The sequence below is a fragment of the Aspergillus brunneoviolaceus genome, assembly GCF_003184695.1.
Source record: "Aspergillus brunneoviolaceus CBS 621.78 unplaced genomic scaffold BO95scaffold_89, whole genome shotgun sequence".
In the NCBI taxonomy this organism is placed as follows: domain Eukaryota; kingdom Fungi; phylum Ascomycota; class Eurotiomycetes; order Eurotiales; family Aspergillaceae; genus Aspergillus; species Aspergillus brunneoviolaceus.
Genome location: NW_020290819.1, coordinates 14,462 through 30,696, shown reverse-complemented (window position 1 = coordinate 30,696; position 16,235 = coordinate 14,462). Strand labels below are relative to the sequence as shown.

Sequence of the window (16,235 nt, the reverse complement as noted above, 5' to 3'; positions counted from 1 at the left end):
CAGCGACGCTCCAGACGCACCACACGGGAGCTTATCAGACCTTCAGGCTTTTACATTGGCCACTTCTCCCCTTGATCGGCCTCCCCCGCGATAAGGTGATGATAACAACGGCTTGGTGGTGGCTATGGCTGGACCTTGCCGGTTCGTGTCGCATGCGCCATTAGAGTCTGGGCTGCGGTGTGAATGGTCCCTGCCGGCCGTTGCTTATCGGAGAATAAAACCAATTGATGCAGTGATGCAGTGATGCAATGGGCAAGGGTTGGTTGGTATAAGTAGCGGTCCGTCTGCTCTGCGCTGTCGACCATTCGCAAATAACTATAGCCCATTCATTCGCTCGATTGATGTCCATTATTCTGTCACCATGGCGGAGAAGTTCCAGAACATGGACTTCATGTCTAAGGTTTCACCAGAAGTGGGCGAGGAGCCCTCGCTGGAACAAGGCGATATGCAGCTTCTAGGTACGCTTGCTTATCGTCTGTCTCGTGTGTCTATGCTGACGAGACCAGCGACACTGGGGTACAAGCAGGAGCTGCGCAGGCATTATTCGACCGTACAGGTCTTCGCAATTGCATTCAGTATCATGGGACTTTTGCCGTCGATTGCATCGACCTTATCGTATTCCATTCCTGCTGGACCTGTGGGTATGGTCTGGGTACGTCGCCCTTCTTGCTATGCTTACACGGGGTTGCTTGGTACCTGACTAGATGAGGCTGGTGGCTAATGCATCGCAGGGTACGGTATCTCTTGTTTATTCGGTGCGATGTGCTCAAGGCAGTGGTCTGACAGGAATTCTAGGTTGGTTTGCTGCGAGTGTGTTCATCTTCATAGTGGCATTGGCTATGGTCTGCCTCTCTCAGCTCTTTTGGTTCCTATTATTCTGGTCGGACGCTTACAACTCTGTGTCATTTAGGCCGATCTAGCGTCTGCGATGCCCACTGCCGGTGGTCTATACTTCTGGACCCATTATTTCAGCGGAGAGAAATGGAAGAATCCCCTCAGCTTTGTCGTTGGATACAGCAATACAATCGGTCTCGTTGGAGGTGTCTGTTCTATAGATTGTAAGCGGCGCCCCTCTTCCTCGTGAGATGCTTCTGCCTCGGACTGACTCGGAGGGTGAGATGGGTTTGCTACTATGCTGTTGGCTATTGTTTCCATTGCGCGTGATGGCGAATGGACTGCTTCCCGTCCGGCCCTTTACGGCACGTATGTCGCATGCGTCGTCGTGCACGGCTTGATTGCCATCTTCTTTGCGCGCGTGATGCCCAAAATCCAGTCTGTTTGCATCGTCCTCAACGTGGGCCTGGTCTTTGCCACTGCTCTCGCATTGCCGATTGGTAAGGCAGTACGCGGCGGGCAGATCAACTCGGGTGCCTACGTCTTCGGACATGCTGAGAATCTCACCACTTGGCCCGAGGGCTGGAGCTTCATGATCGCGTGGTTGTCGCCCATCTGGACCATCGGGGCGTTTGACTCCTGTGTCCATATGAGTGAGGAGGCCACCCATGCTGCGCGGGCGGTACCACTGGGGATTGTCTGGTCCGCGGGCCTGTGTGGTCTGCTGGGATTTGTCTCGCTGGCGATAATGGCAGCTGTGATCGACGTCGATCTAACGGCGGTCCTTGACTCCAAGTTCGGACAACCCATGGCACAGGTGGGTTCCTATTTATTCTGTCAATTCAGGCCGGGCTGATATTGAGCGATTGCGTCCTCCAGATCTACTATGACTCCCTCGGAAAAAGCGGCGCGCTCGGCTTCATGGTCGTGGTAGCAGTGGTCCAGTTCTTCATGGGCTTGAGTCTTGTGAGCTCAGTCACTCTCTTCCAGTACCGAACAAACGATCCGAAGCACATTGCACTGACCCCTAATCGCGGAACCTAAAATCAGGTGGTCGCAGCCTCCCGTCAGAGCTGGGCCTTCTCTCGCGACGGCGCCCTCCCTTTCTCCTCCTTCTTCCGCCACGTCAGTAAACGCATTCGGTTCCAACCCGTCCGGATGGTCTGCGCCGTGGTCGCGATCGCCATCATTCTTGGTCTGCTCTGTCTGATCGACAACGCTGCGGCCAGCGCGCTGTTCTCTCTAGCCGTGGCGGGCAACGATCTCGCCTGGATGGTCCCGATCCTGGCCCGGCTCGTCTGGGGCCAAGATCGGTTTTACCCCGGAGAGTTCTATACGGGCCGGCTGAGCAAGCCCATTGCAATCACCGCGATCGTGTATCTGGCTTTTGCTATCGTGCTGAGCATGTTTCCTACCGAGGGACCAGACCCAACCCGTAAGTTGTGTCACTCATTCCTTCCGTCTTGGTTGGGTGTGGACGGGATTCCGCGCTGACTGCTGTTCCTGTGCGAAAACTTAGCTGCGAATATGAATTACACCATTGTCATCAATGGCACCCTGTGGCTTGGGGCGCTGCTTTACTATGCGGTCTATGCGCGAAAGGTGTACAAAGGTCCGCAGACGACCGTGGGGGAGTCAGCTAGTCCGTCCGAGACGAGGCTCCCGCAGGAAGCTGAGGGAGAGAAGGAGAAGAAGAAGGGTAACACTGCTTGAGCCCTTTCTTTTCTTTCAATGGCTTGTAACCTATTTTCGAGAGAGTTCTGGCTCTTGTATTTCGGAGTAGTTCAATAAAATCTCCGTGCTTGAATCGTTTATCATCGCACAAGGTACTGATAAGACAAGATGTAAGGGCCAAGATACTGTAAGCCGGTTCGAGGGGCCAAAGGATCATTTAATTGGAGACTTGATTTGCAAACGCTGTGGTACATTACATCGTAGGACACCCCATTTGACACCCGATGTGTTTAGCAATGCATGAGGGTGGGGAGGGGGCGACGGTTTAGAAATTAAGAGACAAATAGAAAGCAAAGGTAGATAGAGGGTCTTATCGTCGTCACCTTCGTAAAACGGATACTATCCCGATCCAGCGAGAAAAGGATGCATTTACTCGGGGACTTCGAGGACATAGCGGCCAGCGATCTTGCCTTGTTCTGTTTTGGTGAAACGGTGTGTTAGTCCTGATTCTGCCGAGTGCAAGCAAAGAGGCGGAAGAGAGGCAACATACCCATCAACTCGAAGATCTTGGGGAGATCCTTCAGGGGCGCCGTCTTGAAGGGGGCGTTGATCAGTCCGCGGGCGAAGAAGTCGACGGCCTCAACGCCATCCTGGCGGTTGCCGACGTAGCTGCCCTTGATGTTGACCATGCGGACGACGGTGTTAAAGACGGGGGCGCGGAGGAAGGCGTTGCCGGGCAGGCCGATGGCGACGACGCTGCCGCGCGAGCGCACGTACTCGGTCGCCTGCTGGAAGGGCTTCTCGGCCACGGCCAGGAGGATGACGGCGTGGGCGCCGAGACCCTCCGGGGTGGCGGCTTTGACGTCGGCGACGATGTCGCTGGAGGTGGTGAAGTCGATGTATGCCTGGTTTTTTTTTATTGCTCGTTAGTTTTGTGTTTTTCTTTTGACAAGTTTTATCTTTCGTACCTCCGAGCCCAACTTCTGACACATCTCCTTCTTCTCCTCTCCGCCGTCGATGGCAATGGTGCGCAGTCCCATGGCCTTCGCGTACTGCAGCGCCAACGAGCCAAGCCCGCCGCCGGCCCCGACGATGGCGACGGTCTGGCCGGGCCGCACACCGGACTCCTTCAGGCCCTTGTAGACGGTGATGCCGGCGCAGAGGATCGGGGCGACGGCGTCCAGGGCCACCTCCTTGGGCAGCTTGGAGGCGTGGCTCGCCTTGGCCAGGGCGTACTGCTGGAAGGTGCCGTCGACAGTGTAGCCGGACAGCTCGGCGTGCGGGCACAGGGGCTCGTCCGCCTGCTTGCAGAACTCACAGGCCAGGCACGACCCGTTCAGCCACTTGATGCCCGCGTGGTCGCCGACCTCGAACTCCGTGACCAGGTCGCCGCGCGCCACCACGATCCCCGCCCCCTCGTGCCCGCCCACCAGCGGCTGCTTGAGCGGCAGCGGCCAGTCCCCCTTCATCGCGTGCAGGTCCGTGTGGCACACCCCCGTGTACCGGATCTTGACCAGGATCTGGTCCGGGCCCGGCTTGCCGACGGGGATCTGCTTGTAGACTGGCGGGTGGCCTTTCTCTTCGACTACCTGGGCCCATTGGGTCGAGGGGATTTCGGGAGGGGAAGACATTTTCTTTAGTTGTTGTTGTTGGTGGTGGAGGTTGTGATTGGGGAAGGGTGAGGGGTTTGTGGGTGTAGATGTAGATGGAGATGTAGAAGTAGATAACGAGGTAAAGAGATTCTATGCTTAGATGCTTGAATGCTGGGAAAGTAGATGTGAACGTGGAAAGAGAGGGGAAATGAAAGAGCGAGGGAGGACAGGATTTATAGGATTCTAGAGACAACAGGCAATGAGACCCTGAGAAACAACCAGGCCACCATTCACTTTTCTACTGATGGTTCGTTATACGTACTCCAGGCTGGAAGTAGGACAGGTGAGTGAATGAATGAATGGCAGGTGGGGTGATTTCCTCCCGGCCGAAGCGATCAAAGTGACGTCGTGATTCTTAGTGGTGTGTTCTTGACAGGAAGCATAGTCCAGACAATCGGACGAGAGGAGCAACACGGATGCGGAGGTTGTACATCCTGGGATCCCGATCCTTGTGGTCTTGCTCATCCCAGGGTGAGGGCGATACGAGGAGATCATTTCCCGCGTCTCTCCTGTACGGTCTGTTACCTCCGGTCTCTCTCTCTCTCTCTCTCTCTCTCTCACCCTCCCCTGGCGATACTCGGTGGTTGCATATTTCATTGACTTCATACTTCATGCTGTTTTCGGATTATGGATCCGGATTATGGATCCAGTTCAAATAAAAAAAGGTGGAACATGTAGACGTCATCAGCAATTGATCCAGATTTGTCTCCGCATCTCAACTGTGACTGAGAGCATTATCAGACCCCGATATTGCATTAGGTCAGATTTCCCTTCCCCTCGTCGGCCCCTCCGTTCGTGGTCTTCGCCTAAGTTGGATCTCTCCCCCACGCTGCTTGGCTCTTGTTTCATGTTCAAGATTTCGGCTTTTTGAAGGAAACCCCCCCAGGAACATCGTGGGATGCACCTGTCCCTCTCCCTCTTGGGAAAATGTCCACCTCCGGGACAGTTTGGGCGGGGAGATCGCATTGCCGTGGATTGGCCCATCACCGGAATCGGTTCATGCTTACCTAACCTAAGTAGTTAGTCAGGTCAGGGCTGTCAGTGCCAGGGGGCTGGTGGATTGTGGACGAAGATAGAGTAAGTAATTAGTAGCTATTTTATTTGAAAGCACATCACTACGAGCCCTCATCTTATATACCTGGACTTGCCACGGATTGAGGACCTCCTGGGCAGCCACCTGACTTGATATCATTCTTGGCTCGGTACGGAGTACCTATACAGACAAACGAACTGTTGAATCAGGACTCTATTTATGCTGTGTCTGTTTGTCAATGCCTTCTTGAAGACGTTCCGTGTTATACTGTACAAGTTCCCCTTTCTCCGTGCTAAATCTCCCCCTCCAAACATATTCTCTCTACGTAGCTCGCCGTATGCGCGCAATGTTAAAATGTCATGCAGCCGCTGTTTGCTCCCGAAATTCCGATGACTGACTTGCTGCCAATAGGTAAATTTCAATCTTTTGAGATTGGTGGAGGTTCATGTTTGATGTTCCATATGCATCTCTGATCGAACCTCGTGTACAATGAATGTACTGCATCTAGAGAACATTGAGGTGAACGTCTGGGCGGTTTCGTACTGGTATCAGGACAGCCTTTCCTTACAATGACTTGAAGCGATGGACACGGCGAGACCGCAGCGGGATGGCGAGACCCAACCTCAAAAGGTTTCTTCTTTCTCGCCTGGAATGTGTGGTACTTGTCATGGTGAATGCGTGGAAGACAAGTTCTAATAGAAACTTAATGGCTCCATGTCAGACTGACTTCAATTTGAATCTCAATCATATATCGCATATAGCGGCGTTATGCGGAGCCTGGGCGTAGTTCCTGAGTTGTCGTCCCCACAAGTTGAAAATAGTTACTAGTGGTAAGTTATGTAACTTGGGGTAAGTGAAATACGCAGACTGACGCAGACTGACACCCGAACAGCCACAGCCGGCGGGTATGGAAGGGAAATCCACCCGAATAGGCAGGAACGAGCCCATCCCGCCGCGGTCTGTCACTCACTTACTTTTCACTCTCTGGAGACGAGGTTTTGGCTCAATGAAGCTGAAAAAAGAGAGTCAGAGAAAGGCTATTGTGCTATTGTTGCAATCATCCACCACAACAGCCCCTTCTCTCATCTATCCCAAATTAATTCCTTCCTCCCCCTTCATTCACTGCCTGAGTTCACTCCTTTCTAAGTATACACTTCCATATACATACATACAATACACACCACCACCACCTCCTCCTCCACCAGTCCTTCTATCTTCCTATCTAGACGGCTATCACCACCAAGCCTCCTACCACGGGAACAAACTGGCGAGATTTCGCCCCTCGTGGGTCTCCTTCACGGCTCATTGCAGCTGGTCTTTATCCCTCAGAACCACAACCCCCAGCATCATCGCTCTACCGGTTCTGGTCATCTATTCAGTTGAATTCACAGTTGACTTCTGTTGTCTGGAACGGTTGAGCCGTGAGGGTTTGTTGGCTGGCTGGCTCGCTCGCTCCTCTTCGTCTTCCCTCCCTCCCTCACCAAGAAACCCTCCTCCTCCTCCTCCTCCTCCTCCAGCAACCGCTGATAGATTCCTGTTCATCCGGTAAGGCAATCAATCCTCCCTTTATCCGCTCATTTTCTTCATCCTTCTTTTCCCTTTTCCAATCATCATCGTCGTCTTCATCATCCCAACCACCCCCCCATCATCTTTTCCCCCCATCGTCATCTCCATCTCCATGCTTCCCTGTCCTCTTGTCTCCACTCCTGCCCCCAAGTCGGCCACTCAGATTTAATTCCTTTTCACGCAGGGAACTCTAGCTGGACGGCGAACAACTAACGGACGGACGCGTGATCGCCCTTCACCTCGAGATCTCCGTGAGCTAAAACCTCTCTAAGACCACCTCCCTCCCCATCCCCTTCGCGCATGGCCAGCCTTCATCCATCGCGACGGTCCTTGTTCTAAATATCCTCATCCTCTCCCCTCCCCATCACTGCTGTCCGTCACCTTCGCCGCCGCGTCTACTCCTCCAGCACAACGCGGCAATCATGACGGGAGCTCCGCCGTACAATCCTCAATCTCCTACCCAGCAATCTCGTTATTCTGCATATTCTTCTCCGAGCAAGAACCGTCCCTACTACCCCAACAACAATGACCAATATCAACAGCACCCGCCGCAGACGCCGCCGGCCTTCCCCCCTCAGCCCAGCATGGCCAGGAGCCCTCACTTCTCCCATGCGCCGTCTCCGTTACCGGCCACGCTGCCTCCATTGAATGGCGCCGCTCCTTCATCTCATCCATCGGATACATCATCACAGTATCAGGCCCATTCCTCGGCTGGAACGCCGCAGTTCCCCCTGCCTCGGCCCTACTCTAATTCCGTCTTGTCGGGCAACGGCGCGACCCCCTACGGTCATTCTACTCCCTCCCACGCTCATCTCTCTGGTCGGCCCGACAGCCATTCGCAAATTTCTCCCAAAAAAGAGTCTGAATCTCCTTACTCCATGGGGGGCCACGGAGTCGCGCCGTATCCATCTTCCATGATGCGAGAGTCTAGGCATTCTTCTCCTCCCAAGGAAACCGTACGTTGTTGTTTTTTTTTCCCTCTCCTGCATGTTCCTTGGTCCACAATAGCTGATCGTGATCACTTCTCTTGCGGCCTCCAGAAACCAGATCCCATGTCGTTTGCGAGCATCTTGGCTGGACCAGCAGAAGAGCGCAACCCGCCTTCCCGACAATCTCCACCGAAGAAACAGCCGTCCCTTGAACCCGCAGCAACCCCCATCGCGCCAGCACCAAGCGCGACGGACAATCTGAACCCACCGTCGACGACGCCCATCCCGGCCGCTCGCAGCAAAAGCAAAGACAGAGAGCCCTCTGGCCCGGCCTTACCGCGATTAGAAAAGAAACCCGCCAATGAGAAGCGCCGTCGCAACGTCGACCACGAGCCCAGAGTGTCCGACTCACGGTCTTCCACCGTCGCGAATGGCCTTTCTGAGTCAACGAAAGCCTCCTCGTCGTCCCGCGGCGCTGCCTCTCGCCACCCCTTGACAGAAGGGGAGGTGGAAGCTCTCAACCGCGCGATGGTCGATATGGCAAACGCAGATAAAAGTGATGTGGAAGGCCCTGGGTATGAGAGACAGTACCAGGAATACAAGGCCAAAAGCAAGAAGCGTGCCCTTCTCACCGAGCAAACGGAGTTGATTCGGCGCAAGGTTCGTGAAATATGCGTTCTTCGTGATCACTTTGCAGGCTAACATACTTTTAGCGACGACGTCATCAGTTCTTGGGAGATCTCGCAAAGTCCCTGGAGAAGCAAGCCGATGCCGGAATGGATCGATTCCGACTCACGAACGAGGCATCCGTTATCGCTGAAGTACAAGCTAAAGAGATCCAGGACGAAAAAGAACGCAAGAAGGACATGCAGCGGAAGCGGCGACGTGAGAATACCGTGCGCATGGAAATGCAGAAGAAACTGGAGGCAGAGCTCAAAGCAAATGAGGCCCAGGATTCTGCCGAGAAGGCCAAGTTCCTCCGTGAAGCCGAGAGAGCCCAGCGCAAGATCAAGACTACCAAGAGAGCTCTGGAGGGTGTTACTGCCCCCGAAGAGATTAGCGAAGTGACTCCCTTGGCGCCAAACCTTGAAGGGGGCACCACCAGTTCTTTCCACATCGGTCGGAACTCTCCTTCGAGGCGCAAGTCTGGACGCAATGGCCCCGTCACGCGACCCAAAAAGTCCAAGGAACAGAAACAAGCTGAAAAAAACGCGGCAGAAGCAGCGTATGCAGCCATGGAGAACGATGAGGCATTGCCTGTGGCACCCAAGGAAGACCCCCGTAAGGAGTCCATCAAGAAGGAGACCAAAGGCAACCGATCCAAGGAGCCCACGCCCACGCCGCTCTCCGCCTTCGAGACCAAGGGCTACAACCAGATTTACGAGCAGATCTGGCGCGATATTGCTCGTAAAGATATCCCCAAGGTCTACCGCATCAAAGGTCTGTCTCTCAGCACGCGCCAGGAAAACCTCCGCAAGACAGCCCAACTGGCTAGCAAGCAATCTCGCAAGTGGCAGGAACGCACCAACAAGAGCATGAAAGACACTCAGGCCCGTGCCAAACGGACAATGCGTGAAATGATGTCCTTCTGGAAGCGCAACGAACGTGAGGAACGTGATTTGCGTCGTCTTGCCGAAAAGCAGGAGATCGAGTCTGCTAAGAAAGCGGAAGCGGAGCGTGAAGCCAATCGTCAGAGACGTAAGCTCAACTTCCTTATCTCTCAGACCGAGCTGTACTCCCACTTCATTGGCCGCAAGATCAAAGGTGCAGAAGGAGACGAGTCCGGGGACACGGCCGTGGATGGAACCGACCAGACTGTCCAGCCTGGGAAACCTCAAGACCACACGGTGGATATGCCTCCCAGTGTCGCCGACCTTAGTGCCAAGGTCACCAACTTCGAAGATCTTGACTTTGACGCCGAGGATGAGACGGCCTTGCGGCAGGCGGCCATGGCCAACGCTCAAAATGCCGTTCAACAGGCTCAAGATCGAGCCCGTGCCTTCAACAACGACCAGAACCAGATGGATGCGTTGGATGAGGGTGAACTGAACTTCCAGAACCCTACCAGCTTGGGTGATATCGAGATCTCTCAGCCCAACATGCTTACCGCTAAGCTGAAGGAGTACCAGCTCAAGGGTCTTAACTGGCTTGTCAACCTGTACGAGCAAGGTATCAACGGTATCTTGGCCGACGAGATGGGTCTAGGAAAGACTATTCAGTCTATCTCAGTCATGGCTTACCTCGCTGAAGTCCACAATATCTGGGGTCCGTTCTTGGTTATTGCGCCAGCGTCCACGCTGCACAACTGGCAACAGGAAATCACCAAGTTCGTCCCGGACATTAAGGTTCTTCCGTACTGGGGCTCAGCCAAAGACCGCAAGATCCTCCGTAAGTTCTGGGATCGAAAGCATATCACATATACAAAAGAGTCTGAGTTCCATGTGTTGGTCACCTCATATCAGTTGGTGGTTCTGGATGCACAGTACTTCCAAAAGGTCAAGTGGCAGTACATGATTCTTGATGAAGCCCAGGCCATCAAGTCCTCTCAGAGTTCCCGTTGGAAGAACTTGCTCGGTTTCTCCTGCCGTAACCGTCTTCTCCTGACAGGTACTCCTATTCAGAACAACATGCAGGAGCTGTGGGCCCTTCTGCACTTTATCATGCCCACGCTGTTCGACTCTCACGATGAATTCAGCGAATGGTTCTCCAAGGACATTGAATCCCATGCTCAGAGTAACACGAAACTCAACGAGGACCAGCTGAGACGTCTCCACATGATTCTAAAGCCTTTTATGCTTCGCCGTGTCAAGAAGCATGTTCAGCAGGAACTTGGGGATAAGGTCGAGAAGGACATCTTTTGCGACCTTACGTACCGCCAGCGCGCTTACTATACCAACTTGCGCAACCGGGTCAGCATCATGGACCTAATCGAGAAGGCCGCTGTTGGAGACGAAGCAGACAGCACAACGCTGATGAATTTGGTCATGCAGTTCCGAAAGGTCTGCAACCACCCGGATTTGTTCGAGCGCGCGGAAACGAAATCACCATTCTCTGTCGCGCACTTCGCTGAAACCGCCTCCTTTGTCAGAGAAGGCCAGAATGTCGATGTGGCTTACTCAACTCGCAACCTGATTGAGTATCCGTTGCCCCGTCTGCTCTGTGGATCTGCTGGTCGCGTCGATGTTGCGGGACCCGACAATGCGTACGCCGGCTTTCGTGGGAAGTATCTTAACCACATGATGAACGTCTTCACTCCTGATAATATCAAGCAGAGTGCTCGGGACAACGGGGCATTCTCTTTCCTGCGATTTGTAGATACATCCCCGGGTGAGGCCTACGAGCAGTCACATTCCGGTGTCTTCGAACGGGCTGTCCGCCGCCGTGGACAAACAAACAGGCTGGCCCGGCTCAAGGTTGTTTACGAAGATGACAAGACAGCCGCCTCAGCCCTTCCGCATACATTGTTCAACGTTGTCGATCGCAACGATCGTCATGCAGTGAGCGAGGTTGCGGCTGAGGGCTACATGCGGGATTTGATGACCGTTTCCCAGTCTACGTTTGAGCGAGAGGGTCTTTCTCTGATTGAGCCATCTGCCACCCCCGCAGCGTCGGCGCCTCCAATCACCATCACGAGTTCGAGCCAGATCCCTATATATGAGGCCAGAGACAGCTTCTTTAATGTTTCCGTGCGCCATGCTTTGTACGGCGTTGCCTCGAAGCAGGTGGAGCAGCAGATTGTGGAAAGAAAGCTGGATCCCACACCCTACTCGCTGCAGCCCCTGCTACCCAAGCCACTTTCCACCAAGGGCCGATACACGCATATTGAGGTACCGTCGATGCGTCGCTTCGTCACGGACTCCGGTAAACTGGCCAAGCTGGACGAACTCTTGCGCGAGCTCAAGGCCGGTGGACATCGTGTGCTACTGTACTTCCAGATGACACGTATGATCGACTTGATGGAGGAGTATCTGACCTACCGCAATTACAAGTATTGTCGATTGGATGGAAGCACCAAGCTGGAGGATCGTCGTGATACTGTGGCGGATTTCCAACAGCGTCCGGAAATTTTCGTATTCCTTCTATCCACGCGTGCGGGTGGTCTGGGAATCAACCTCACGGCAGCCGACACGGTCATCTTCTACGATTCGGACTGGAACCCTACCATTGATTCTCAGGCCATGGACCGAGCTCACCGTCTGGGTCAGACGAGGCAAGTCACGGTCTACCGCCTCATCACTCGTGGCACGATTGAGGAGCGGATTCGGAAGCGGGCGTTGCAGAAGGAAGAGGTGCAGCGTGTCGTCATCACGGGTGGTGCCGCTGGTGGAGTTGACTTCAACACGCGCAATCGGGAAAGCCGGACCAAGGACATTGCTATGTGGCTGGCGGACGATGAGCAGGCCGAGCTTATCGAACAGAAGGAAAAGGAAGCCATGGACCGTGGAGAGGTGTTTGGTGCCAGTAAAGGTGGGAAGAAGGCGGCTCAGAAAAGAAAGAGAGATATCACGCTGGATGATATGTATCATGAAGGTAAGGCGTCCTCCGATCCCATTTTCTAAACATTGACTAACGGGGGCTTTCCTAGGCGAGGGCAACTTTGACGATGCCAGTGCCAAACCCTCGGGCGCCGCGACTCCGGTGTCCGCCGCGGATAACATTGGGACGCCCTCGGCCACACCCATTCCCAAGCGAGGACGTGGACGCGGGACTGGCAAGGGCACGTCGAAACGGGCGAAGACGACGAAAGAGCGACTGCGTCTCATTGACGGCGATGGGGGCCTCGGACCCAGCTAACCCAGCCTACGAGGACTCTTGCACGATGAGATGGAATGACGGCGTTGGGATATCTACTACCTTCCTTTCTTTTCTTATTCACCTGTGATGTTGTTTGAAGCTTTACACACTTATTGGGGACTTTTACACCGGATGGTGGTTCACTTTGTTGTTTGTTTTTCTATGTTTCCTTTCGCCCCAGTTGCGGATTTTACTGTCCGAACTATGTATTGTATTAACAGGATGCATTTGGTGGTGTATGAAAATATTTGCACCGGGTGGTTATTCCCTGGAGATAATGAGCAGAGGAGGGGAAATCGGGCAAGATTACGCGAGACCAAAAAAAAAAGAATTGGATGGTTGAAAGGACTTTACAGAAAAAAAAGAAGTCAGACCGAAGATGATGAGGGAGGCAATGGCATGATAGATCTGTTGTTGTTCCGAGGGTGGAGTGGAGGGAGTGCGTGTGGGGTTAGGTCACTAGGGGGGGAGTGACTGTTGTTATGTTTTCTTCTTTTCGCTGACTACTCGGATTTACCCCTTCGATGACTATTTGTACTTCTGACTGTGGAGATTGGGATTTTTGATGTTTGCTTTGCTTACTGAATGGACGAATGAATGCAGTGGCCTGAACTGGCTGCTAATTCAGTGAGTGACCAAGAAGGGAATAAAATGCGCCGGGCGTGGCGGAAAAGTAGCCGAGTTCCAGCCGGCCTTTTACAGTGTAAATCCCGTGACCGTGCCGTGACCGTGCCGTGAGACCATTTAGATACACATACTCCGTACGGAGTACTAGGTAGTTAGTTAGTTACCCACGCATTAGTTCTTAGTCATCTTCAAGGTTCCGAGTCTCCCTCTCCGAACCGGACCCGGGAGCCAATCAGTGGCCGTACAATCGTCAGCCGCGGCCCAGTGAGCGCGTTCCCACTTAAGTAAGCCGCCAAGTCGCGGCCGATTTCCCTCTTCAGCGGACCAGCACCGCAAATCCCGTCCTTTGCCCAGCCGATCGAATCTTCTTTGCCCCCTCAGGCTTAGACTACTCCCTCCCACTTAAGACTCACTCTTACTTTAAAACTTATCAACTCCACCTCTCCTCGTACATCTCTTCTTTTGTTTTCTCTTTTTTTTTTTTTTTTTTTTTTTTTTTTTTTTTTTTTTTTTTTTTTTTTTTTTTTTTTTTTTGTTTTTTTTTTTTTTTTTTTTTTCTTTTTCCCCCCCCCCACCCCCCCCCCCCCCCCCCCTCCCTCCCCACTCCCAACTATCACCACAAGGGGATCTTTCCTCCTTCTTTCCAATTGAGAGTGATCTTCGCCCTTTGGCCGTACCGCACCCAATGGAGTCGCTTCTCCAGCAGTCTCGAGCCATGTGCCCGTTCCTCAAGCGCACCTCCCCGTCCACTCTGCGCACTCTGTCCACCGCCACTCGTCCCAGCATCAGCCCTGGAGGCGGCACTATGTCAAACCTCCAGGTTCTAGCCCGTCGCTGCCCCGTCATGAGCAAGGCTCTGGCCGTCCAGAGCGCCCGTTTGGCCAACACCAAGCGCTTCACCTCCGGTGTCGCCGGCATGGATCCCAGGTACTTCCGCCCGGTTCCCACCAAGCGGGCCTTGCATTCGACCTCGGGCAATGGCGCGGACGTTGCTCCCAATGTCTACAAGGACTCTCAGAGAGGTACTTCGTACACTTCCCATTTTCAGACACATTGTACTGACTCCATTGCTTCATAGTCGACCCCGCTTTCCCCGGTGTCAAAGGCCGCTTCGAAGCCCCCAGCGGCGCAACCGTCACCGGTCCCCGCCCTGATGCCCCGAAGGTTGCGCCCTTCGACTACAACGCTTTCTATAACGGGGAGCTGGACAAGAAGCACAAGGACAAGTCGTACCGTTACTTCAACAACATCAATCGTCTGGCCAAGGAGTTCCCCCGTGCCCACACGGCCTCTCAGGAGGAGAAGGTGACCGTGTGGTGCTCCAACGACTATCTCGGTATGGGCCGCAACCAGGAGGTTCTGAAGAGCATGCACCAAACACTGGATACTTACGGCGCTGGTGCGGGTGGTACGAGAAACATTTCGGGACACAATCAACATGCGGTAGCCCTCGAGGGCACTCTCGCCAAGTTGCACAACAAGGAGGCCGCCCTGGTCTTCAGTTCCTGCTTCGTTGCCAACGACGCTACCTTGGCCACTCTGGGTAGTAAAATGCCCGACTGTGTCATTCTCTCCGACAGCCTCAATCACGCCTCCATGATCCAGGGTATCCGCCACTCCGGCGCCAAGAAGATGGTGTTCAAGCACAATGATCTGGTCGACTTGGAGACCAAGCTGGCCTCTTTGCCTCTGAACGTCCCCAAGATCATCGCTTTCGAGTCTGTATACAGCATGTGCGGTTCGATTGCCCCCATCGAGAAGATCTGCGACTTGGCCGACAAGTACGGGGCGATCACTTTCTTGGATGAGGTGCACGCCGTTGGCATGTACGGCCCCCACGGTGCGGGTGTCGCGGAGCATCTCGACTATGACGTTTACGCCTCGCAGGACACCGCCAACCCACGCAGCACCAAGGGCACCGTGATGGACCGCATTGATATCATCACCGGTACCCTGGGTAAGGCGTACGGCTGTGTCGGTGGATACATTGCTGGTTCCGCCGCCATGGTGGACACCATCCGTTCTCTGGCCCCGGGATTCATCTTCACCACCTCCCTGCCTCCTGCCACCATGGCCGGAGCGGACACTGCCATCCAGTACCAGGCCGAGTACAAACGCGACCGCGTCTTGCAGCAGTTGCACACCCGGGCCGTCAAGGAATCCCTGAAGGAGTTGGACATTCCCGTGATCCCGAACCCGTCCCACATCATCCCCCTCCTAGTCGGCGACGCCGAGGTCGCCAAGCAAGCCTCGGACAAGCTTCTGGAGGAACATGGCATTTACGTCCAAGCCATCAACTACCCCACCGTCCCGCGGGGTGAAGAGCGACTCCGCATCACCCCCACTCCGGGCCACGTGAAGGAACACCGCGACCACCTGGTTCAGGCGCTCCAAACCGTCTGGAACGATTTGGGCATCAAGCGCGCTAGCCACTGGAAGGCTCAGGGCGGTTTCGTCGGCGTCGGCGTCGAAGGAGCCGAGGCTGCGAACCAGCCTATCTGGGAGGACGCCCAGTTGGGTCTGCAGGAGGGTGAAGACTTGGAGACCGCCGTCACCCGGGAGTTCCAGGACGCGGCAGCTGAGGCGCTGCTTGCGCAGGCCTCGGCCCGGATGCAGACCGCCGCCGCCGGGATCCGTCCTGCCGCCGCCGTGGCCTCAGGCATTCCTGTTGGCGTCGCCGCCTAGATCCATGTCTTGAGAACCCCCGAATGTTTCAGAGAAACATAGTCCTGTGGATGTATGCTGTAATCATTTGTTCCACGTCCAATCCTTTTTATTAACAATGCCATCACCTCATATAATGCTGGAGGATCTCCTAGCATCAATTATATCTTCTTCTACCCCTCCTAAACCAATCCAATAGGTCAGTCATATAATCGCGGGTTTTGGTTAAGTCTCAAGAAGCCTCTGGGAATTCCAAGTATTTGTGACAGCCGGATACCAAGGAATTTAGTCCCGTCGAGCGGCGACCGCTTAAAGTTCTCGATCCTTAAGAACGATTGTCATCTGTTTTCGTCCTCCATTGATTCGTGAGTCCGTCCTTGTAGCAGTATTAAGCATGCAGATTCTATGAAATTTGAGGACTTTCCTCCGCACGAAGATAGGTGGGACAGGGTTGAACAGGGG

General features: G+C 54.2%; 5 protein-coding genes across 5 annotated transcripts; 4 read left to right on the top strand and 1 right to left on the bottom strand.

Moving 5' to 3' along the window:
* Window positions 1-391: 391 nt before the first annotated feature.
* On the top strand, window positions 392-2,547 carry BO95DRAFT_374469 (putative GABA permease; the record flags this gene model as incomplete). Its single annotated transcript, XM_025583100.1, has 9 exons — window positions 392-458; window positions 507-656; window positions 710-755; window positions 776-842; window positions 911-1,058; window positions 1,119-1,651; window positions 1,714-1,800; window positions 1,885-2,269; window positions 2,354-2,547. 9 exons carry the CDS (start codon window positions 392-394, stop codon window positions 2,545-2,547), a joined length of 1,677 nt encoding a protein of 558 aa, XP_025437382.1.
* A 281-nt stretch (window positions 2,548-2,828) lies between these two features.
* BO95DRAFT_281138 (zinc-dependent alcohol dehydrogenase) lies at window positions 2,829-4,280 on the bottom strand. The gene is made up of 3 exons (XM_025581648.1): window positions 3,477-4,280; window positions 3,059-3,413; window positions 2,829-2,984 (listed from the first exon to the last, which is right to left on the bottom strand). The coding sequence occupies exons 1-3, from the start codon at window positions 4,137-4,139 to the stop codon at window positions 2,938-2,940; spliced, it is 1,065 nt and encodes a 354-aa protein (XP_025437381.1). The 5' UTR covers window positions 4,140-4,280; the 3' UTR covers window positions 2,829-2,937.
* Window positions 4,281-6,101: 1,821 nt separating this feature from the next.
* Window positions 6,102-7,075, top strand: BO95DRAFT_281081 (uncharacterized protein). Its single transcript, XM_025581646.1, has one exon. It carries the CDS (start codon window positions 6,200-6,202, stop codon window positions 6,740-6,742), a length of 543 nt encoding a protein of 180 aa, XP_025437380.1. The 5' UTR covers window positions 6,102-6,199; the 3' UTR covers window positions 6,743-7,075.
* ino80 (chromatin-remodeling ATPase INO80) lies at window positions 6,963-12,408 on the top strand. Its single transcript, XM_025581647.1, has 2 exons — window positions 6,963-8,348; window positions 8,402-12,408. The coding sequence occupies exons 1-2, from the start codon at window positions 7,182-7,184 to the stop codon at window positions 12,245-12,247; spliced, it is 5,013 nt and encodes a 1,670-aa protein (XP_025437379.1). The 5' UTR covers window positions 6,963-7,181; the 3' UTR covers window positions 12,248-12,408.
* Window positions 12,409-13,697: 1,289 nt separating this feature from the next.
* Window positions 13,698-15,918, top strand: hemA (5-aminolevulinic acid synthase HemA). Its single transcript, XM_025587615.1, has 2 exons — window positions 13,698-14,131; window positions 14,188-15,918. The coding sequence occupies exons 1-2, from the start codon at window positions 13,795-13,797 to the stop codon at window positions 15,792-15,794; spliced, it is 1,944 nt and encodes a 647-aa protein (XP_025437378.1). The 5' UTR covers window positions 13,698-13,794; the 3' UTR covers window positions 15,795-15,918.
* The last annotated feature ends 317 nt before the right edge of the window (window positions 15,919-16,235 follow it).